The sequence below is a fragment of the Silurus meridionalis genome, chromosome 5 (assembly GCF_014805685.1).
Source record: "Silurus meridionalis isolate SWU-2019-XX chromosome 5, ASM1480568v1, whole genome shotgun sequence".
NCBI classification, from domain to species: Eukaryota; Metazoa; Chordata; class Actinopteri; order Siluriformes; family Siluridae; genus Silurus; species Silurus meridionalis.
Window position 1 is genome coordinate 22,047,651 of NC_060888.1, and position 23,627 is coordinate 22,071,277.

General features: G+C 39.8%; 1 protein-coding gene across 2 annotated transcripts; it reads left to right on the forward strand.

Annotated features, from left to right (window-relative positions):
* Nucleotides 1-4,895: 4,895 nt before the first annotated feature.
* wnk1a (WNK lysine deficient protein kinase 1a) lies at nucleotides 4,896-23,479 on the forward strand. Of its 2 annotated transcripts, XM_046849033.1 has the most exons (25): nucleotides 4,896-5,728; nucleotides 7,395-8,517; nucleotides 10,626-10,798; nucleotides 10,941-11,161; nucleotides 12,678-12,835; nucleotides 13,706-13,794; nucleotides 13,890-14,109; nucleotides 14,242-14,518; nucleotides 14,602-14,777; nucleotides 14,893-14,973; nucleotides 15,111-15,230; nucleotides 16,502-16,594; nucleotides 16,798-16,871; nucleotides 17,112-17,256; nucleotides 17,722-17,838; nucleotides 18,403-18,516; nucleotides 18,614-18,668; nucleotides 18,753-18,893; nucleotides 18,981-19,678; nucleotides 19,773-19,868; nucleotides 19,954-20,390; nucleotides 20,497-20,696; nucleotides 20,800-20,892; nucleotides 21,066-21,235; nucleotides 21,365-23,479. In XM_046849033.1, the coding sequence occupies exons 2-25, from the start codon at nucleotides 7,777-7,779 to the stop codon at nucleotides 21,662-21,664; spliced, it is 4,989 nt and encodes a 1,662-aa protein (XP_046704989.1). In that variant the 5' UTR covers nucleotides 4,896-5,728; nucleotides 7,395-7,776; the 3' UTR covers nucleotides 21,665-23,479. The 2 variants fall into 2 exon arrangements, with proteins under 2 accessions (XP_046704989.1, XP_046704991.1); XM_046849035.1 differs by lacking the exon at nucleotides 16,502-16,594 and having other exon boundaries at nucleotides 4,898-5,728.
* Nucleotides 23,480-23,627: the final 148 nt, after the last annotated feature.

Genomic DNA, 23,627 nt, shown 5'->3' on the forward strand with positions numbered 1-23,627 from the left:
AAGATTCACAGTACACTGTATAATAAATAAACACTATGGCAAGATATTACCACTGCAGTAACAATGAAAAGGTGAATTTTAGTACTTTTCCCAGGTGGAAGACTGCAGATGTTGGGACAGGTTAAAGTGAGTCAGAAGATCACTGATATAACATATCGTGCATAGCCCCACTTTTACCTTGGCTAATCAGACCACATCTCTGTTATGCTAATTCCAACATACAGACCACTCGTCAGATGCTCTAAACTGGTTCTGGAACAGATGAAACCCTGGCCAGCAGGAGCCACCTCTGCTCTTCAAAACTGTTTCAAGTGAGACATGTTTAGGGAGGCTGCAACCAACGGCGATTCCATCAACTTGGAGGAGTACACACCATCAACAGCTAGCTGATGTCTTCACCGACATCTTCAACTTCTACCTGAGCAACACCGTTGTTCCTACGTGCCTCAAGTCTACGACCATCGTCCCAGTGCCGAAAAAGTCTGCAGTCTCCTGCCTCAATAACTATTGATCCGTCACACTCACACGCATCGTGATTAAGTGCTTCGAGAGGCTTGTCATGAGGCACATAAACACCCATCTTCCACTATCACTGGACCCCATTTAGTTTGAGTATCGTCCAAACCGTTCCACAGACCATGCCAACTCCACAAACCCCCATCTGGCCCTCATTCACCTGGAAAATAAGGACACACACGTACAAATGCTGTTTATAGACTTCAGGTCAGCATTCAACACAATCGTCCCTTAGCTCCTGATTGAGTAGCTAAGCCTACTGTACCTAAACACCACCGTCTGCAACTGGATCCTGGACTTCCTAACTGGAAGACTGGAAGAATCCGGATTAGAACAGCATCCCCAGCACCACCACACTGAGCACTGCTGTTCACTCTGCTGACTTATGACTGAGGAGTCGCAACAGTTAACAGCCTGGTGCAGAGCCAACAACCTGTCTCTGAACGTTTACAAAACCAAAGAGATGGTTGTTGACTTCAGGAGAGCACAGAGTGGCCATTCTCCACTAACCATTGATAGATCCTCCATGAAGATCGTCAGAAGCATAAAATTCCTTGCTGTACATCTGGTGGAGAACTTCACTTGGTCACTCAACACCAGCTCCATCACCAAGAAAGCCCAGAACCTTTACTTCCTGAGAAGGCTGTATCTGGTGTATCTGTCCCACACTGTCGTGTTGTCTGTCAAGTCAAGATAAGGCAAGTTTATTTCTAAAGCACTTTTCACAATGGACATTGTCTCAAAGCAGCTTTACAGGTGAATGATGTGTATTTATCCCTGATGAGCAAGCCTGGGGCGACTGGGGGAACTAAACACTCTCTTAGATGTTATGAAGAAAAAACCTTGAGAGTAACCAGACTCAAAAGGGGAACCCATCCTTATTTGGGTGATATTAAGAGTGTGAATCTTAAAACAATACAAAACACCAGGGATTGAGAACTAACATGAGCATGTAAGCATTGTGAGTAATGTCCTTTCTACAGTCTTATACAGTCAGTTGACATTATGGAACCAGGAGCTACTGAGAAACTCATAAAATAGCTCATCAGATGAGATCATCATAGATCCAACACCAGCATCTCCATGCCAGAGCTTTTAAACACTCAAAGAGGTCCAATGTCCAAACTCTACGTAAACTTGAATCCAAAATGCAAATGGTGCTTGTACGTCTCAGTATGGTTCAGAATGTTTGCTGGCTTGGCATCTACTTCTTTAAAGGTCCATAATCTTCATAAGGTGGGACAAATCTGTCGGCACTGTTTTTTGTCTGCACTTGGTTGCACACGTGCACTTTATATGGCGAGGACACTTACTTTAGTTTTTGCTCTATGTTCTGTTATGTAGCTTTATGTTGTTAAATGTAGCACCAGGGTTCTGAGGAAGTTGACTCGTTTCACTGTGTACTGCGTCAGGTATATATGGAAGAAATTACAATAAAAAGCTTCTTGACTTGACTTGATCTGATTTCTGGTGGTTAATATACAGTAGTGGTTTTTTAGTAATGAACGGGGTTGAGAAATTCTTACAAATCTGGTCTGTAATTGTAAGTTTGCAAACCGCGCCTATATGGTTGGTATACCTGAAAATATGCAAATGTATAAAATGATGACTCAGAAGTGTATTTACTCTAGCAAGTGACAAAACAAAATCAGCCAACTATTCATTTCCTGTAGCTCTGCACCACAGAACTGTGATTTCATACACAAAATTTAGCCCACAGCTGATGAGGGAATGCAGATAAAACATAATAACATTAATCCCAACATTTCATGTGAAAAAGCAGAATGGCACATAGGACACAAAGGCAGAGAGAGAGAGAGAGAGAGAGAGAGAGAGAGAGAGAGAGAGAGAGAGAGAGAGAAGGATAGAAAGAGTATGAAAAAATATAAACAGTAAGAAAAAAAATCAGCTGAGTGAGGAAAGGTGAAGGGAGTTTTAAAAGACTATAAGGAAACTAATGCACTCAACCTTTTTGTTAAATGTGCATTAAATGGTGTTTATATAAAGCATCTAATTTGAAAAGCAGAAATGAGACTGGAAAATATAGAATACACACACAAACACATTCACAAACACACACACAGATAGATACAGTATATGTGTGTGTGTGTATATATATATATATATATATAGAGCTGTCAAAATTAACGCGTTAATAATGCATTCATGCAAATTCATTTTAATAGCACAATTTTCATTAACACGGTTAATGCAGTGTGCATTTCTGTTTGACCATTTTTTTTTTAACTGTAAATAAATGAATGTAAAAAAAAAGGCATAACTTCATTGCAACAAACAGCTGTTCATTATATCCTTTCTTCACTCCACCGAAGATTATTTTTAATCACTAAAAATTTGTTTTACTAATGCGCCAAGTTTTGAATCGATCACTAGAATTCGCCATGATGCACACATTCGGCAATTAAACCGTCTGTGTGTAAACATAGAAAAAGTTATGTTTGGTGTCCTGGTGATTTAACTAATTTAAAAGATTTACAAGAATATTTTGACTTTATGTGTTTTACGTTGAGTTTGGTTTTACTAATAAAATAATAAACATACATTTGCATAAAGCATGCATATTTGTCAATGACCATGTTGATTTGAGTATAAAAAAATTAAGAATTATTAATTTACGGTACATTTAGAACAGATAAAAAATTAAGTTGCGATTAATCACGAGTTAACCCATGACAATCATGCAATTAATCGCAAAGAAAACTGTATCTGTCAATATTTTGTATATCTTCACTCTACATCTTATTAAAACTTATAGACAATGCACTATACACAAAACAACAAAACAGAGTAAAACATGCAAAGTGAAATTATATTATATTTGTGAGAAAGCTCAGCTCAAACACAGCTAGTATCACATTTGTGGAGGTCTATGTTCCATTATATAGTTAATAGGATAGTTATTTGTTTACTATTGGGATTCCATCAAGGATCGGCTCTAAGCCCTTTCATGTTTGCAGTGGTGATGAACAGGTTGACGGACTGGGACAGACAGGAATCTCAATGGACTATGATGTTTGCGGATGATATCGTAGGTATCAGATATTGTAGGTAGGGAGCAGGTTTAGAAGAGCCTGGAGAGGTGGATGTACGCGCTGGAGAGAAGGGGAATGAAAGTCAGTAGGAGTAGCTGGAGGTAGCAGAGCTGAGGATGCTGAGATTCTCATTGGAAGTGATGAGGATGGACAGGATTAAAAACGAGTTTAATAGAGGAACTGCGCATGTAGTGCAAAGTAAGAGAGAGACGATTAAAATGGTTTGGACATGTGCAGAGGCGGGACATGTAATATATCGGTAGAAGAATGCTGAGGATGAAACCTCCAGGAAGGAGGAAAGGAGGAAGGCCAAGGAGGAGGTTTACGGATGTGGTAAGGAAAGACATGCAGGCTGTTGGTTTGAAAGAGGCAGATGTAGAGGAGAGAGTAGTATAAAGACGATGATCTGATGTGGCGACCCCTAATGGCAGCAGCCAAAAGAAGAAGAAGAATATAGTCATTATAGTTCATATAAAGTTAACAGCAAAACCAGTTAGTTATTCATTATGCTGTCATTTTTTCCTTTTTGTTAAAAGCCCCTGTAACTGGGAGTGGTGTTAGCCAGTGGATATTATGTTAGACTTTGTAATCTTAAGTCATGAGTTCAAATCCCAGCACTAAGCTATCACTACTGGGCCCCTGAGCAAGGCCCTTAACTCTCACCTATTTAGGTGTGTATATATAATTGTAAGTTGCTTTGGATAAGGGCCACTTGAAGTAGTATGAAACCTAGTACTGTAAAGTTGGATGCAGAATTATTAGCACCCTTTGTGGGAATATCTGCTTAATCTCATCAAAAAATGAACATGTTTTTGGGGGAAGTGTTAGCTAAGTGGTTAAGATGTTTGACTTCTGAAGAAAAGATTGTAAATTCAAATACCAAAACTACAAATAACAAAACTGCTCAGTTGTATAAAAAAATGACAAAATGTAAGTCACTCTGGGTAAGGGCAAATGGCATAAATGTAAATGTAACTGTGGTAGTAGTGCCCACTTGTGACCAACACAGCGGGCAACTTTTAACTTCTTTCAGGAATAACAAAGAAGCACCTTCTAGCAAATTAACAAAAGAATCTCTAACCACATCACAAATATATTATTATAAGCACATTTTTTGTGTTTTACTGTGAGGATAGACGTTAAAAACAGAAATAAAACATTTTCCAGGACTGCAATCAGGTGCACCTTCTCTAGGGAAATAGGTGATAGTGACCACCTTTTCCCTTATTTCTTTTAATGCTGAGAACTATAAAACATGATTGCTAACATTTAGTTTATTCGGTTCTATGGTTATGTGGTATTTGCATATAATAAACTCGTGATTCCTGTTTCTTTGTTGTGGAGGCTAATTGTTTTAGTAGATTTCCAGAATGTGGTCATGTTATGTGGTGCTCGGTGCGGGAGGGGGCGCTCGTGTCCACGTTGCGTTTCGAGGTTATTTTGGGCTGTCTCGAGGGAAGAGAGGGGAGAATGCGGATTGTTTTTTAACCGGCTGTGTTTTATGGTGTCGCACTGAGATGGAAAAGCTATAAAACGCACGCCCATAAATCCAAATCAAGTCCGTGGAGTGGAAATCGTTTGATTTACGGACTCGCTGTAATAAGTAGCAAAAGGCGCTTTTGTCTTGCGACAGCAGCAAAAGAAAAACGGCTCGTGTACACTTGAATAGCCCGGAAACGGACTCTCTGTTTTGTGTCTGCGGTTTATGAAGATCGCGAGACTCGTTTGCATGAGTGTTTTTCTTTAGTTGATCACTCGCTGGATAAAGGAAGGAGATTAAACCGAGAAAGACGTGCAACAAAAGAATCCGCGTGCACGGCCGCAACTCTCGCGAGATGTCGCGTGGTTTCAGCTTGTGACATTCGAACTTTGTAAGTCCGCCGTTCGGTTATAGTCGGCTCCACACGGCGGAGAGTGAAAAGCCGAACCTGGCCGTTTTGTTTCGTAGGGTGTCCTGTCACGCCGAATGAACTACACACGCGTGTAAAAAAAAAAAAAAGAAAAAAAAGCGCTATGACGCAGACTCCGAGTCGTCACATGCGGGTTCTCGAGGACGGCCGTTAACTTCGCCTGCTTGGGGGACTTTTCGGCAGTGTGTGCGCGCGCGGCGTTCGAAGAGAAACCGGAGATAACCGAGAATGACTCTGCACATCATTTCGGTAAGTGTTTGTTTTTCGGTGGGGAAATAATTAAATACGTTTGTTTAATGACAGTATTCTCTTGTAACCCTGCGAATTCTAAATCTAAAAATGACATCCTGTGCCCCAGAATGTCTCCGGTTAGCAGCTGTGGCTAACTGCGTTTGATTTGACTAACGTTAGTTAGCGAGAGCGAGCAGTTTGGGTGTTAGCGTTAGCCAGGCTGCGTTATGGGGAGAACAGAAGAAACCTGCAATATGCTTATGTTCTTTAACAAAACGCTATATTAATATATATATATATTCTTTTAAGACAATTATATAGTGAAAACATTTCCAGTAAAATAGTGATGGTCATTCATTAAACGACAGCCGTTAGCTCGAGTGGTGCCCATTTAGCAAGTCTACCCAAACTCATACCAGTCATTGTAAACTCAACTATTAATATTGGCCTGCGTGTTCAGGTAAATACTCATTATTTACGACCCACTGGACTGACCTGACTTTTATTAGTGACTGCAATTAAGCGACCGATCAAACTAGGTAAGTTTTTAGCCGCCACATCCGCTAAGTACAGGTCTGTGGGTTTTTGATTGCTAGTGTCACCTAACAGCTAATTCATGTGGCTGGTTCAAAAAGTGCCTGCGTTTACCTTTTTCCAGCCTTCATCTAATCTTAGGTTTATAACGACTTTGTAAAGTCGAGTTGTACAGCGTCAAAGTTACAATGAATGTAGCTCAACCAGTGTCAGCGATATAAAACGAAAAAGCGTGGATACACTTTTAGTAGTGTGATCCAGGTCCTGGTTGTTTAGAAGAGAGAGAGATCTCATTCAAACCAGATTTTTTTTTAGATTGTCCTTGGACAATAATTGAACACTTCCTCTCCTACATGTAATCTGTTTTATTGACATCTCAATGGATCTCATTCCTTAACTACTGATATCTTTCTGGTGTTTTGTACTCAATGTTTGTTTGCATCTGAAGTGTATTTGTTTAATAAAGTGTTATTTAGACCGATCGGTTTTCCCAGACACATCTGTGACTCAGTTTAAGTGATTTCTGTATAACTCACAGAGATGGGTGTGTCTTCAGGAAATACACCTTGTTGTCACACCAAAATTCAATGGCTACTTTGTCTTTACCCACATTTTTTTTTTTTTCTTATTTATTAATGATGCACTTAATTCAACTTGTTTGTTTCGGCATAAACGATTGTTGAAAAGTTTGTGGTAGAAGACACACTCGCTCAGTAGTAAGTTACTTGAACCATACATGCATCCATTCATACATACATACATAGGTGATATCTGTTGTTGGAATACAACTTTTTTTAATCTCTGCCAATAAATTGTTTAGTTTTGGCTTTGAGTAAAAGACGACTGAAAAGAGCAAGCACTTACTGTCTTAACTTTTGCACTGCAGAAAAAATGCAAAACTTTTTTTCTCTCTTCCTGCCAACAGGATACTACATAATCTTTATTGTTATATGGTGTACTCTGTTCTGGTGCAGTTACACACAGCCTATAAATAATACAAACCGGATGGATTCAGATGGGGACTAAAATCTCAGAGATACAACAGGGATAATCACATTAATGAGTTTCAGAAAAGGTTCTATATAAATGACACACATTAGTATTGTTTTATTTTCTCTAAAGACTATAAATTATATTTTCTGTGTTACAGTGAAACCTGAATTGGAAGATATTTGCAACCTTGTGCAACCTGGTGACTTAAAATTGCACATCAAGTATTACAGCTTTTAAAATCACACCTTATGTTGGACGAACATTGCCTACATTTCCCCATACGATGGATGCCCAAAGTTTAAAAGCCCTTGTTCATTGTTATCAGTTTGTATTAGACTGTGAACTGGTCTCTCCCTTCTTTATTCATAGTACCCTTCCAGTGCTTTACTCAATCTCTTTAGTTTGTAAAAGCATTGACTTCATTTAAGTGATCATCCAAACCAGTTTAAAAGAGGCATTAAGTATTTCTCAATACATTATATATAAGTGTATGAGAGTTATCTAGACTTCGAGAGTCTTCTCACTGTGTGAGCATAGATATGTCTGAAAGTTTTCGAGAGAAAATGGTAAAGTTCCTGTCCCCTGCTTCAAAAAACTCCAATGGCTCCAACTCAGACACGCAGTTGGGTGAGCGGATTGGTCCCGAAGTACGCCGCCGGCATCACACCATGGAGAGGGACTCGAAAGCTGAGCACCGATTTGTCCGGCGCAGTGTTATTTGTGACTCAAACGCAACAGCTTTGGAGCTTCCTAGCAAGATTGTTTTCCTAAATGTGCCGCAGGACGTCTCAGCTGCCTCCAATGATCTTAATGCTGATTCGAAACCCGCAGTAGAGAGTGAGATCCATTCTGTGACTGATGGGCCTGCTGTTGAAAAGGTGGAGGGAACGAAAGATAGTGTTCAAGAGGAGATCGTTGCAGAGCAGAGGCCTGTGGTTTTAGCCAGTCCGGTTGTGGAGACAAAGGAAGAACCATGTCTGGAGCCAGACAGCAAGATGTTAGAGCAGGAGTTAGGCAGTAGTGTAGGCACAAAACAGAAAAATGATAAGGAGGAGGATGAAGAAGCTAAAGCGAAGGCTCGTGTGGATTCAGGGCAGCAGCGTGGGACTGAGAAGCAGGACCAAGTGGACATCGAGGAAGTGGAGACGAAGGCTATTGGAACTTCCCCTGATGGACGATTTTTGAAGTTTGACATTGAGATTGGACGTGGCTCGTTCAAAACTGTGTATAGAGGATTGGATACGGAGACAACTGTGGAGGTGGCATGGTGTGAACTGCAGGTAAGTTATTTCTTTGTGTCATTCAAACTCTGACTCTGCTAGTTCAGCTTGGGGATTTCTGTGTGTATAAAATGTGTGCTATTGCTTTCTAGTTGTGTTGATATGGTTGGTGGTGCAAAATATTGGACGTGGATTTTTAAATATTAATCTGCAAATATTTGTTTTCATTCTTTGTTTTCATTCATTTCATTCATAATTTCCTGGGTGTTTAAAAGATTCCTGTATATTCCAAGGAAAAAAATCCAAACATCTTATGTAGCTTAGAACACTACCAGGCAAGGTTGTAGCTCTTGATTTTACTTTTATGATGGCATCTGAAATCATCGTGAACTGCGTTAACAATTATTTTCTGCAGTTATACTCTACATGGAGAACAATAATCACAAAACTATATAATGCTGATTCTGCAAGCATGATGGTTCTGATAAATGCTCCAGTGACACTGCAGACCACAGGGCAACATCCTGCTGCTGGAAACATCAGCTTGTGACCCACTTCTCGCTATTTGTCTTTATTGACATCCTGTTTCCTCCTTTCGTTTCAGAAGGGTTAAGAGAGGAAATGTAATAGACACTTGTGAGAAGTTTTGCTCTGTAAATGCAACACACTAGTCATATTGAGAAAGTGGGTCAGAGTCTCTTCTGGTCTACATGAACAGCAGCTCTATGGCTTGTTGAGGCTTGCCTTTCCCCTCTCTGCTCCTCCTCCTTATTGCTGTTGCTGCTGGGTAATGACAGGCCATTGCATGTGGTCACATGACCTACAGCTCTGCTGCAAACAGCCTTCAGGTTGAGCCAGTTTGGAAAATGTGCTGAAACAAAAGCTGCAGTATCTTTTACACTCTCACTCTTTTAAATGTTCTCTTGCACTCGCTTTCTCTGTGGCTCTTATTTCTTTCACCCTCTTATTTTTTTCTTCACCTCCCACTCTTCCTGTCATGTAGTTTTTTCTTTTTTTGTATGTCATTTTGTGTACCGCTTCCTTTGATTTGTAGCAAAGGTGCATTAAAAAACGAATAGACTTTAGCAGTATCAAAAGGCAAAGTACATGCAATGCTCGTGCAAAACACTGGCATCCATCTATCCTGTAGCTCATGTAGCACATGACACTTTGGAATAATATTTAGGTCTGAGCAGAGGAAAAGTTTATAAACGGTTTCACTTCTGTTGTCTTTGGGAGAAGTGCTTTTTGTGCTTCCAAAGCAGTTTGGCTTTTAAAAAGCTTCTGAAAAGAAGTGCTGAAACATTCCTCATGTTTTGTCCGTGCAAGTCTGTTTGAGTTTGTCATATGTGGTCAGCAGCAAATTTTTTATTTTTTTTGCAACAGTAGCTTTGTCTTTCAGTGTGTTGTGTTGCACTGTTTTGATATCAAGGTTGCTTTATCTGATTTCAAGGCAGATATGTAATGTAAAAACACTAAGAATTGTAAGTACATGCCACACCTATAGCTTGTCCATATTAATCCTACCAAACTTTAAATGTAAAACATTATGAACTTAATAGTTTTAGGATTTCAATAAAATTGAACATTAATGCATATGTACAAATGCATGTACAACAAAAGATCTAGTGGCTTCAGGGCTTCAATCTGAGGAGCTTTTAATACATTACTGAGTGGGATGATTCTGCGTACACATTTTTCCATTGCTGCTTCTGCAGACAGCAAACGTATAGGTTGTGAAGTTGAGCCATTTCTCCACCTACATTCCCCCCACATTGCAATGTGATCCTTTCTTGCTGGGTTCAATTGTTTGAAGTCATTGTAAAGTTGGTGTTAATGTTCTCCTTGTAAAATAGGACGTGGGGCTGGGGAGTTATACTATTAGCTTTGGGGGAAGTGCTTTTGGAGGACCTCCAAAGCTGGATGTTTCTCATTCCAGGAACTGTGGGTAACCTCATGGTGAAAAGTAGGTCATATTAGGGGAGCTTGAAGTTGGTGGGAATTTAGCACTATTTTAAGTTTATACTCTATAGATATTGTATATGTTCAAGACAATATACAGTATTCTGTTTATTAAATAGTTGGTGGAATTTATTTAACATTGCCAAACATTCAGTTTAGAGGATAATTACGCAACCTTGTAATGTCACATTTAAAACAACTTTCAGGACCGCAAGTTGTCCAAATCCGAGCGGCAGCGGTTCAAGGAGGAAGCTGGTATGCTGAAGGGCCTGCAGCACCCCAACATTGTGCGCTTCTATGATTCCTGGGAGGCTCCCTGCAAAGGGCGGAAATGCATAGTGCTTGTGACAGAGCTCATGACATCTGGCACCCTAAAGACGTAAGCACTCTAATCAAAAATGTCTATGCCCATAATAGACTAGCACTGATTTGGCAGGAAATATGTTATATTGAAAATCTTTATATTGTCATAAATAAATTGTAGATATTATATTTTATTATATTTTATATTTGCTCTGCAGGTATTTAAAGCGGTTCAAAGAGATGAAGATCAAAGTTCTGCGTAGCTGGTGTCGGCAAATCCTGAAAGGGCTTCACTTCCTTCATACCAGGTCTCCTCCAATCATCCACCGTGATCTCAAGTGTGATAACATCTTTATCACCGGGCCCACTGGATCAGTCAAGATTGGTGACCTGGGCCTTGCCACTCTCAAGAGGGCTTCTTTTGCCAAGAGTGTCATAGGTATGACCCCATAAATCACCATACATTGATTCTCTGTCCTTTTTGTGTCAACTCGCTATTTGGGTTTGCTGGCAGGAAGAAGAAAGTCTGTCCTCTTTTGAAGTTTCTTTCTTTTCTTTGGCTTCTAAGAGTGTGATTATAACATTGTGGAGCGAAGGCAGACCACAGTGTTTCTGTGAGCCCCCAAACCACAGCAAACCAGGGCCCCTGCTTCTTGCTCGCGCTGTCTCTCCACTCGGGATTCCCCTCCCTCCTCTAGGTCCAAAATTGTTTTGTTGATCATATTATCCTCAGTGTTTTAAGAGGCCCTTATTTCAGGTTCCTCCAGAGAGTAAGTCATTTCTTAACTCTCTTTTTGTCAGTGATGTGCGTAGTTGTATTGTGGCTTGTCTGCAGGCAAACCTGATCATGGGAAAGGGATAGCACAAAAGCTAGAGGTGAGCCCTGGGCTTTCAGGTACCGTTCTGAATGATCTTTGTCCTGTGGTTTGGATATTGGTGGTCTGTTACTTCAATGAAATACGTGATGTTGATTTTAATAACTGTCATTCTTTTCTCTCAAGGTTAGATCTTCTGTTTTGATATTTTTTTCTTACAGTGTCTTAAAATCCAAGCCTTAATCAATCTGCTCGTTTCCTCTCAGTTATAGACTTAGAGTCCATCTATCATTTTAGGAAACTTTAGACTCTAACCTCAGATCTCCCTTATTCTACTTTAAGGATTATTTAGTGTACTGCGGTAAATGCAGAAAATGGGCCTGGTAAGTCAACCAGTACAAAGTGACACATTACAAATCTAAATCAATTCCAAATATGATAAGTTTTTCTGTGTGAGGTCTTTGATTTATGGGCAGCTTTTTTTACTGCATAAACTAGTGTGCAGAACCTCACTAGTTATTGACTAGCTATGGAAAATATTATGCTTAGCAGTTTTAAATTGCTCTTTTTTTACAGGTATCCAAAAGGTAAGTACCTTTTAAGGGGATTTGCAGCAGGCTAACCAAATGTACTTGTTCTTTCCATAGCTTGGATTTTAGCTTTTTCTTAAATTATCGGCCCTGGGCTACTGACCATTGACTCAAAATGACACATTTTCTAGTAATATGTTTGGGGAACGCTTGATTTTACAAACTCGGCTTTTGTAAATATTATTGAATGCCTAACACTTTTAATTAATGGTCAATCACCCCATTCAGCATACTAAACTTGAATTCTTTGGTCAGCCCAGGCCTTTTGTTAGGTTCTGTACTCTAGTTTTTTTTTTACAGTCCTGCCCTAAAGGCCTTACACTGAGAAACTTGGGCTTCTTATCATGACGGCCTAACTGAGAACAGTTTATCCCCCCCCCCTCCTCCTCTTTTTCGCTTTCTATCCCTTTTTCGCTCTCCCTTTTCTCTCTCTTTTCTCACAGGTTTCTGGAGAGGTCATCTTCAGCAGCCTCACCTTCCTCTCTCCTCTTCACAGAGAGGGTGTTGTAGGGAAATGAGAGAGAGTTCTGAACCGTTCTTTTGATTTAAGGTACCCCTGAGTTCATGGCGCCTGAGATGTATGAGGAGAAGTATGACGAGTCAGTGGATGTCTATGCCTTTGGGATGTGTATGCTGGAGATGGCTACTTCTGAGTACCCGTACTCCGAGTGCCAGAATGCGGCACAGATCTATCGCAGAGTGACCAGCGTAAGTGCCCAACCTTTTGCTAGAGGAGAGGGCCATGTGTGCTCGTCCTCTTCCCCTCTCCTTCGCTCCATTCTTTTATATCCTCCCCTTTTTGGCCTTTTATGAGGCATTTTCTTCAATATTTTTTCAACTTTTTGAGTGGTAAGTTGTGTTTTTAAGAATTTCAGTCCAGTTAAATGCAACATTATGTACAGAAACCCAAAGTGAAACCAATATGCACATTTTCCACAGAGCTGTTTTAAATCATGTCATGAGGGTACTAGGTAGGGTCACTTTTTGTTCGCTTTTGTTTCATTGGCTCTTGAAAGAAATGTAATATCAGAGTAAAATGTGATGTAGGTCAAATGCATTTCTAAATCTTTAAATTGCTAAAGTTTTCTCCAAAATTACAGAAGTGATTCATTTGACCAATCAATAGTCTGCACCTTATTTATTTATTAAATTATTTTCTTTGGGCTATGTATAAATATATCCTGGCCAAGCTCACATGGTATTTGGACAAAAAGCTCAGCATCACTAATTGCATAGTGAGTATCTTGCATGGCAGCGATTTTGACAATAGTCAATTACAGTATTAAGTAGTACCATTTTGTTTTTTACCTGCCTGGGGTAGTGGTTGCTCAGTGGTTAAGGTACTGGGTTACTGATCGTAAGGTTGGGGATTCAAGCCCCAGTATTGCCAAGCTGCTACCCTTAGGCCCTTGACCCTTTATGCTCCAGGGGTGCTGTATCATGGCTGACCCTGTGCTCTGACCCAGCTTTCGAACAAGCCGCGATTCGGAAGAAAGAATTTCACTGTGATTTAATGTGTATGTGACAAATAATGAAAAATAGTATGATTTGGATCTATTCTGTGTTCTACTTTTATAGGGTGTGAAGCCTGGCAGTTTTGATAAAGTAGCCATTCCTGAAGTCAAAGAAATCATCGAAGGATGTATTCGTCAAAACAAAGACGAGAGGTCTGTTGGACAAAATTGTACAAACACAATAAATATAATTCTTCTGAAGTTATATCTTTTTTAATTTTTTCACTTTTTTTTTTTCCTTTTTCCAGATATTCCATAAAGGACCTGTTGAACCACGCCTTTTTTCAGGAAGAGACTGGAGTTCGTGTCGAGCTTGCTGAAGAGGATGATGGGGAGATGGTGGCTATCAAACTATGGCTGCGCATTGAGGATGTTAAGAAGCTCAAAGGGAAATACAAGGATAATGAGGCCATTGAGTTTTCTTTTGACCTCCTCAAAGATGTCCCTGAGATTGTGTCACAGGAGATGGTAGCAAAGCATTTACTACTATTTCAACATTTCATTCAAACATATCTATATCAGTGGCTTGTCTTTGTTGTTTTATCCAAACTCCTTATTTGACTTGCTTTGTTTTTCACTCTTTCTATTCCCTTTTTTCAGGTTGACTCAGGCTATGTGTGTGAGGGTGATCATAAGACCATAGCCAAGGCCATAAAGGATCGTGTGGCTCTGATCTGCAGAAAAAGAGAACAGCGAAAACTGGTGCGGGAAGAACAAGAGAAGAGGAAACGGGAAGAAGAAAGGGTGCAGCAGCCTCTCAGCGAGCCCCCCATTGTGAAACCCCCCATGTCAACTCTGACACCAGTTCCCATAGAGACAGAGGAGGCAGAGGGGGAGCAGCACCACCTGCAACAGCAGCCTGGAGTGCCTGCTTCTTGTAAGCAACATAGTCAAAGTTAACAGTCATTACCTGTAATGACTAGGCCTATTATAACTATTATTTATTTGTATACCCTGCAGCTGTAAGTGGTATGGAAGGCCAGTACTTGCTGACTACATCAGAGTCTCATTCTGGTCAGCCAATGCTGCCTTCTTACAGCTCAATGCAGCCTGAGCAGCAGCCTCAGTCCTCTGCAGCACAGCACAACTCTCATTCCCAGCTTCCTCAGCAGCATGCTGTCCACCCACATAGCTTGGTGAGTCACATTTAGGATTATTTCTGCACCAGTTGACTCCATTGTAATTAATCGATTATATGAAAAAGTTGGTTTCTGCTTAAATGTCTTGGTGTGTTTTATGTTCTTTTGCCAGCCACAGGTTCCTTCTTCACAAGGAAGTAGTTCCCAGCCTCTGATTCCTGTGTCCCATCCTGAATATACTGCTCCACCACAGGTACTCATCATGTCTGCTGGCACTTATTACAGATTTTTAGTATTGTTTCTGTTTCCTTTCAGCTGCTCAGATTTTAGATCAACTACTTAAAATCTGAATACCAACCATCTGTCTGACTTTTTTTGTGTGTCTGGCAGACCAGTCTGCCAGCTTCTGTTCAGCCTAGCCTCACCCAACAGAATAACCAACCCTCGCTGGACACTGCACTTCAAAGCTCAACTCAGCCGCCACCACCGCACAGCTCTCAGGTGGTCCAGGTACACAATGGGTGTTTTTTTTGTTGTTGTTTTTTTACTGTACATTGAAAATCTTGGGATTGTAGATTTTTCCTACCTTTATCAAATACACCTAGAAAAAGACACAGCAATGATCGTAAAACCACCTATCTTCATTATGGTGCACAAGCAAAACATTTTGTCATTACAGAAGTGCACTAGTCACCATTGTTTAAACATCACAATGACTATCCATTATCTATTATGTCTGAAAACAGTACCATTAAAGCAGACATTTTCTGTATACATATACAAAGGTCATAGTAATGAATGTTACTGCTAGTCCTTCCTGCACCATTAGTTCCTCTTGGTCACAGCTGCCCATGTTAAGTAAGTAAGTTTAAAAAAAAAATAAAAAAATAAAAATTCCAACTGAAATTGTTGTTAATTCACTAGTGGCTTATGAAAAGACACATTTCCAGTTTTCTTGTGCTGTGGGTTTTGGTGGTTCATCTTTCTCTTTAAATGGAGGTGCTTTTTTCTATTTTCACCTAAATTCAATTAGTTGTTTACTTCTGCTTACACGAGTGTTCATTAAAATGCTTGAAGGTTAAATGATTACTCATGGTTCCCATTTCACTATCTTTCTCATTGTTCCTCTTTTCACTTTTATGCTATAATTCATACATTTACAAATATGTCACTGCATTTTTGCAATAATTTTCACCTTTACTTTATATTTGACAAATAAACATTGTTTATGGTACAGTGGTACCTTGACCTACGAGTTTAATTTGTTCCGTGGATTAGCTCGTATATCAATTTGCTCGCACATAGACGGTAGAGGCGATAAGCGGAGGAGGAGGGAAAACTAGTTTTTTACTATCACTACTGTACACTAAGCATCCCTAAACTTTTAATTTTTTTTCTTTTTCTTCTTTGCTTATCTTAATTTTCTTCACAATCCTCGCTTTCTAGTTTCGCTTCACCATCTAGCAGCGCCGTTTCGAGCTCGTACCTCAATTTTTTGCTCGCATAACACAACGCAAAAAATTCGACCGAGTGACCGCTCGTACCTCGGAAAACTCGTACATTAATGCACTCGTAGGTCAAGGTACCACTGTATTTGCATTAACAAAAACTGGCAAAAAGGTTACAGCACTACCACACATGACGACTGTCTTTTAAATGGGTGTTCATATCCTCATTCTTCTGAACTGACTAAACATGCTTCAAATTATTCTATCATTAACTTCTTCATTCTTCTCCTGTTTTGCATTTCCACCCCCTCTTTCTTGCATGCTGGCTGCCAGGTATGGCCAGATCAACTCAGCCCTCCTGTTTTCTCTCCACCTCCAAATGCTGAACATCTGTATTTCTTATATCAGGCCTCTCAGTTACACCGGGTGCGTAGTAGAAGGGTGTGTGTTCAACAAAAGAAGGCTGACGTCTTCCCTTCAAGTGTTCTTTTGTTAGAGGACTGTACAGAAGTGTAAATGCTAAGCATGTCTTAAAAGTATCTGGTAATCTGGGATAAAATGGTGAATGAGGGTTTTGCTTGGGTGGAAAAAAAATCTCAATGTTGCTTTTTTTTTTTTTTTAATTTTAGGTTTCTGTAAGTATTACTCAGTCTCCAGATCAGACTCAAACACAGGTCATGCTGATTCCACTATCTGCAGAGAGGTAATTTTTATTTATTTATTTTCTTTGCTTTTCTTTTATTTTGGGGGGGGGGTTTAAAAAAAAAAAAAAAAGCCCTTTCTTTCTTGTTAAACCAATCTGAAAGTTAGTCATGCCTAAATGGCCCCTGGAATGTTTTATGCATTATTTGCATTTATTATTCATTGAGTATTTTGTTTGTGTGAAGTAATCAGCTCCATCTGAATAACATAACTGACGTATTGCTGTTGTTCTTTATCTCAGTGGCCTGTCGGATGCAGCTTCAGGGTTGAGTGATGGAAATGAGGGCAAGCACAAGGCTAGCTCCACAAAGCGCTACCAGCGCCGCTCAGTGCGCAGCCGCTCACGTCACGACAAGTCTGCCAAGCCTAAGCTTGTTGTGCTTAATGTAAGAGGCATCAAGTTTCTCTGAATATTGGTTATAGTGTCAAAGAAAAATGGCACTGTAATTAATACTGACTATATTAGTTATAGAAGCTATATTAGTTAATAATAGTTATAGCTATATTAGTTAGATTATATGACTTATTTAGATTAAGACTGCATTTTTTGGATTATCTAAATGTTTTGATTATTTGGACTAACTGCTTGTATTACCAACATAAGTATTGAATTGCTAGTCTATTGCATGGTTTGTTTTTTTTTCTTTAAACCAGGTATTGTAATCCTAATTACACGCAGTTCTTTACTATATAATATACTACATTTTATAGTTAATATAGTGAACAGTATTCACACTAGATTAAACAGTTGAACAGACAAATAAGGGGGGGTGATTTACTAATGAAAACTTTCCCAGATTCATGGTTATCCATCCATAGTTGGTTCTCCATATTTGTGATTTGTGTTTCAGATTTCCAGTATTGGTGACAGAGTGGCTGAATGCCAACTGGAAACCCACAACAGAAAAATGGTGACATTTAAGTTTGATCTGGATGGAGATAACCCTGAAGAAATTGCACAGATCATGGTAGCCTTTTTTTCTATTCAGTGTTCTTCACTGTAAACATATAGAGTTAGATCTTTCCTTTTTTGTTTTTCTTAATCTCATCACACAAACCCTACAAACTAGGTAGCTAGATATAACTGTTCTCTGAAGCTCTATTTTCTCTCCAGAAAAAATGCTACTATAGATTATTACCTGATCCTGTTCCACACAGGCTAAAATAGTCAAAATGTCTGCTTCTTAACCTTTACCAGCAACATTTACTCTCATAGTTGCTATGGTTTCCTGCTCGTGCCATGCTACTGAGTTATCAAAAAAAAAAAAAAAAAAAGTTATCAATACAGGGGAAAAAAGTACAATTATTAAAGGAATTGAATGTCGGAACAATCAACAATCGCTGTACTAGTGTCAGTGAGTTCCCCCATACTGGTGGAAAAAAGCTTGTTCAACTTCACTCTACTTTGTAAAGTCCTGTCACTTTGAATCACTTTCTTTATCTGCTGTTGTGAGGTATTTGCTAAATCTTACTGTAAAATTAATGAATGTATTCAATAAGTTTTGGTTAATAAAGGATTTTGCTGTGTTCAGGTCGAGAGTGACTTCATTTTGGAGAGTGAGCGTGAGTCCTTTATAGATCAGGTGCAAGAGGTTATCGACATGGCAGATGAGAAAAGAGAGGCTGCTAAATGCGGGCATTCTCAGGTATTGAATAAAAAAAAAAATCATTAATATCCAGTGTAAAAAATAAATAAATTAATAAATAAATACAAGCAACTTTAACATTTTGTTTTTATTATAGGTGATAAGTGATGCAATCCAACAATCACCTGAGATATCAAATCCTAATCTGCCAAGTAAGCACTATTTAACAGATGTTTTAAGGTTAGGTTGTTGTTATATATGCTATTAAGTGTCTCATGTGTAATTTTGTTGAGCAGGTTTGCCACCCAGTGTGGCTGCACAGGTGGTGCACTCAGCAGGGCGGCGTTTTATTGTCAGCCCTGTACCAGAAGCGCGACTACGAGAGTCATTTTTTGGCCCTTCCTCTGCCAGCACATCTTTAGGAGATGACCTGGCAGGTGAGTCATTTCTTCTAATGTAGGAACAAGGATCTTGCTTTGGTAAATGATGTGCATTTAATTGAGCTACTTATTTCCTTATTTTAGTGTCTGAATCTTCCATGGGGCTCGGGCAAACCAGCCAGCCCTCAGTATTACCTCCCCAACCAGTATACCAGACCCCAGTTACAGCTGCACAGAACACTTCTCCCACATTGCCTGTTGGTTCCACTTCCCCAACTACTTCTGCTCAGATACCCCGAACTGGCAGGACATCCCCTTCCCCAGCCCCATTAGATCAGCCCATCACTCAACGTCGTACCTCACTTCCCACTCCAACTATCCCCTACCAGCTGCCTGAGAACAGCCTCGCTGTTCCAGCCTCTGTTGGAGAACAGCTTCTTGCTCCTGTCCAAACTTCCACCCCAACACCTCTGCCTGCAGTTGCCCCTAGCCAGTCTGGGGAGAATGAGGGAGAGACACAGGGAAAGTCACCAGGCATTGAGGACATCCAAGCTCTGGACAAGAAGCTTCGTTCTCTATTTCATGACCAGGGTTCATCCTCAGGTTCCTCAGCCCAGACTGATGCATCAGGAGATGTCACCTCCACCTCCTCACCCCCCAACACCATCAGTTCTCCACCTCCTGGCTTGGCCTCCTCTGCAGGTCATGTGGCACCAGCTAGCTTGTCTCTGAGCTCCAGTGGGCACTTTGTACCTGGCCTGTTTTCTTCTCAAAGCCAAGGAGGTCCTGCTACTGTACAAGTGCAAACTAGTCAAGTTGAGCCTACTGTAACAGCACTGCAAGTAGGCACAGTTGTACTTTACAGTGTTTTGCTGGTGTAGTGTTTAGGAGCAATCTTTGTTTAACTGGTTTTTATTTACTTTTTCCATAATTTAGACTCCTGTAAGTGGACCCCAAGATGGCCTGATGGTGGAAAACAAACAGCCAGTGACTCCACCAACTGGTGAAGGTTTTAGACTTGGGCGATTTCAGGTACTGAGAAACATCAACTGAACTGATTTGGTTAACTGAACATTCTAGGTCATAATTGAACAAGCTTTTTAAATCATGTGTCTAGGTTTCAGTGACCACCGATCAAGTTGTGGACGGGGCCTCTTGCCCGAATACCATTCCAGCATCATCAACTTCCTCGTCTACATCCTCAACATCCTCAGCAGTCTCAACCCCTGAAAACACCATTCATAAGTATCAAACCCTGCCCAGCTCTGAGCAAGAATTTTCAGAATCCAGTCCTTCTACAAGTTCTGGACCTCCTACAAGTTCTGGACCTTCTACTGCTGCTACCACTACAATTGGGCGCTTTCAGGTGACCCCCGGTGCTGATGTCAAAGTTACTACAGCTGAAAATAAAGATCAAGGCTCAAAAGAAGAGGAAGATGTTGGTATGTACAGTCTACCAACAGTCCAGCCTAACTCTCAATGTTTTGGAAGCAGTGATGACTCTGAGCCAGAGGATGAAGCCTTTAAGAAAGAGATTAAAGAGCTCAGGGAGAGGTGAGAATTGTTAAATAAATTAATAAAAAAAATAAAAAAAATCAATGCACTTGATGGTTTGTCCTGATTTATTCAAACCTTGATTACATTGACCATAATTTCATAGGCATGTAATTGAGATCCAGGCCTTGCAGTCCAAGCAGAAAAAAGAAGTTGAGGAGCTTTTTGCACGAATGGGCAAAGCATGTCCTTCCATAGTGTCCTCCTCCCCTGTAGCTGTGTCAGGAGGTCGGCGTAGGCTAACCAAAAGCAAGAGCAACAAATCTGGCCGTAGTGGCAGTATCCACAGCAGTCCGCATCAGCAAGGTTTATTGACAATTTTCACAAAGGCACACTATCCAGCCACAATGGCAAATTCCTGTTTTTTTTTTGTAAACTTTTTGTTTTGTCTTGTCTTTGCTTGTAACAGATAAACGTAACAAACAGGCTGCAGTTAGTCAGTTGACTACAGAAAAGCCTCCGGATCCTTTAAATACACTTGTTCATGATGTTCAGTCAGAAGGTAAAGGTTTTGCGTTTTCTTATTATTTGAGGTGTTGTTGAGCCAATAATTTTTATACATTATTTATTAGTCCAAACTAAATAATCCTGCCTTCTTTATTTTACTTAAATAACTTATTAATCAGAAGTCTTTTATTTTGTAATTATTTTTTTTTTATATATTTTTTTCTCTAGGCACAACCACAACAAATAAAGGAGAAAATGGGTCAAGTCAAGCTGCTAACCTTCCAAGAAAAGGCACATTTACAGATGACCTCCATCAGCTGGTGGATGACTTTGCTCGGGATGCCATGAGCCATGCACAGGTCAAGAAAAATGGCAAACAAAATTCACAAAGCCTTGATGTAAGCAGCCCTAACCAGATTTTTTCTTTATAATGATATAATTTTTTTAATTGGGAATCAGCATTATGGTATCAGGAATTGGTCAATTTAATGTACTTTTTAATTTTTACGTATTTTGTTCCTTCCTAGACAATTCCTCGTAAATTCTCTGCACCAGGGCAGTTGTGCTCTGTGGGTGGTTTATGTGCTCCCTGCGACAACTCTTCTGCTGGAAGGAAGGGTTCATTGTGCATGATGACCCAGCAGCACAACTACCCCTGTATCCCATATGTCCCCCCACAGTGGGTGGGGCCAGCAGGAAATGGAGGAGGCTTGTTACAGCCTACAACCACAAATGCTCTCCAGTCCAGTTTCCAGCTGCCCACAGGAGCTCAAAAAGCGGGAACTAATGGTGCAGGAACCAACATGCGGACCACTCAAGCAAGCTGAGATACAAAGGGACATCATAACGCACACTGATTTAGCCCAGTTGTTGACTGTGAAATGTTCTCAATCACCTATAAGCGCATTGTAGTCCCAAACTAGACTAAATCTCAGTCTAGCAAACCAGTTTTGCAGGATGTATGGCAGTATAGTACATCAAAGGGATATACTCAGAAAATTCTGAAGCTCGTCTCCATTTTAATCTGTGGGAATTTGCAAGTGGGCAAGTGAGTAAACAGCAGAACGTCTCATTGTGTGACTTGGTTAGTACGTGAAAGGTATGTGCAGTTAGTGCAACTTTGGGCCTTACAGGTGGATGTGTACAGATTTGGTATGACAGTGCTAGACTAAGACAAAACTAAAGCTATGGCCTTAATTTCTAAGCGTTAGTCTCTACGAATGGGGACGCATGCGCATGGGATGTCATGCTTTATAATGTAATAAAAGTTCCTAGTATGCAGCTAAATGGTTAACATTTTCCTAAGCAGCCTGCAGTTTAGCTTAAACGGCTCTTATCTACACTGTATAGTAAAAACAGCATGACTAGTTTGGACTATAAATGCTGCCAGTACCCAATTTCTGTACCTAAGCAAGACAGCAATAAATAAGATGACTAAAGTAAGTCGGTGAGAAGTTGGAGCAAGGAAAAGCTTTGATTGGTGAGGCAAAGTTTTAGGTTTATATTATACATCCTTATTACATAGTAATTGATAGGGGACCTGTTTCTTTACATTTTGAAATGTGTTGAAAACAAAAACCCAGATGTTAAAATTTGACCTAAGGACAGAGATGTGCAATATATAAAGTTTAAATAAAGCAGGGTGACTAAGCACTTGACAAACCTTACAACCTTTTTCTTTGTAAGTATTTGCATTGTGACTTTTGTATTTGTGACTGCATTTGACTATACAACTTGTAGGCCAGTAGTTTCTCAAAAACCCCTGCTGTAACTGTGTGGATGTCTCGAGGGCATGTGGGTTGTAGGTGTTTTGCAGTGGCTTCAGCCTGTAGCTTTCTGCAGACTCCGTGGCTGTATGCGTATAGGGTGCCTTCTTAAATGATATTTGTTGTGCCAGCTTTGACACACACAGTTATCCTCTCTTTATGCATTTTCTTTAAATACATTTGTCACAGTTCATGCTGGCTAGTACTATCCTGCTCAATTTTGGTAGAATGTTCTCTTTGTTGAAAATCAGTTACGATTATATAGGAATGTTGCTGTGAAGTAAATTAACAAAATATCCAAAATGTACACTTTCTGCAGATTTACAGTATTGCACAATTTGACTTTATACTCTCAGTACCACTTACTAAGCCACAAAAACACAGTGCCATTCCCACACAGAAGTGATTTTTCTCTCACCTCTGAATTGATTCGCTCGACTTCTCTAGAGAAGGAAAAATGTTACTGCAATGCAGAATATGCACCATTTTTAAAAGGTTAACCAGGCTCGGGAGGCTAATGTTACTTTTGATACTTGAGTGCATTAATTTTTCTACCTTTTCTTTAATCTGATTTTTCATAACCACTTGATCGCAACAGTTTTTCAAATACCACTAGTGTCACAACACACACAAATCCAGCTATACTGGCATTGCTCTCAAAGCTGCATGTTTTCGAACCAGAATTTCAAATGTTTATTGAATCAGCATTAAATGTTTAGGTTAGAAAAAGGTAATACTGCTTATGCATTGATTCTCAGTTGTCAGTTTTGTCCCGGTTTTTTAGGTGACTATATTGATGGTTGTGTTAATCCTTTTTTTTTTTTCTTGTGTATATACCAGAATTATTACCAGATGAATTAAAAAATTTTAAAAAGATATTTGATCTCCGTTTTCATTAAAAGCCAGCTCATGGGTTTCACTTTTAATACTGTTGTACATATACTCAGAGTACTTTTAATGCTTAAAAATGTAAAAGTTTTCCACAGACCATTGCAATGAACACACATTAAATAGGACTCTTGGA

Excerpts from the sequence above, each read along its gene's own strand:
- wnk1a (XM_046849033.1), top strand. The coding sequence starts at position 7,777 with ATGTCTGAAAGTTTTCGAGAGAAAATGGTAAAGTTCCTGTCCCCTGCT. Across the intron at positions 14,110-14,241 it reads AGATTGTGTCACAGGAGATG|GTTGACTCAGGCTATGTGTG; the intron begins GTAGCAAAGCAT and ends CCCTTTTTTCAG. Across the intron at positions 21,236-21,364 it reads AAAATTCACAAAGCCTTGAT|ACAATTCCTCGTAAATTCTC; the intron begins GTAAGCAGCCCT and ends GTTCCTTCCTAG.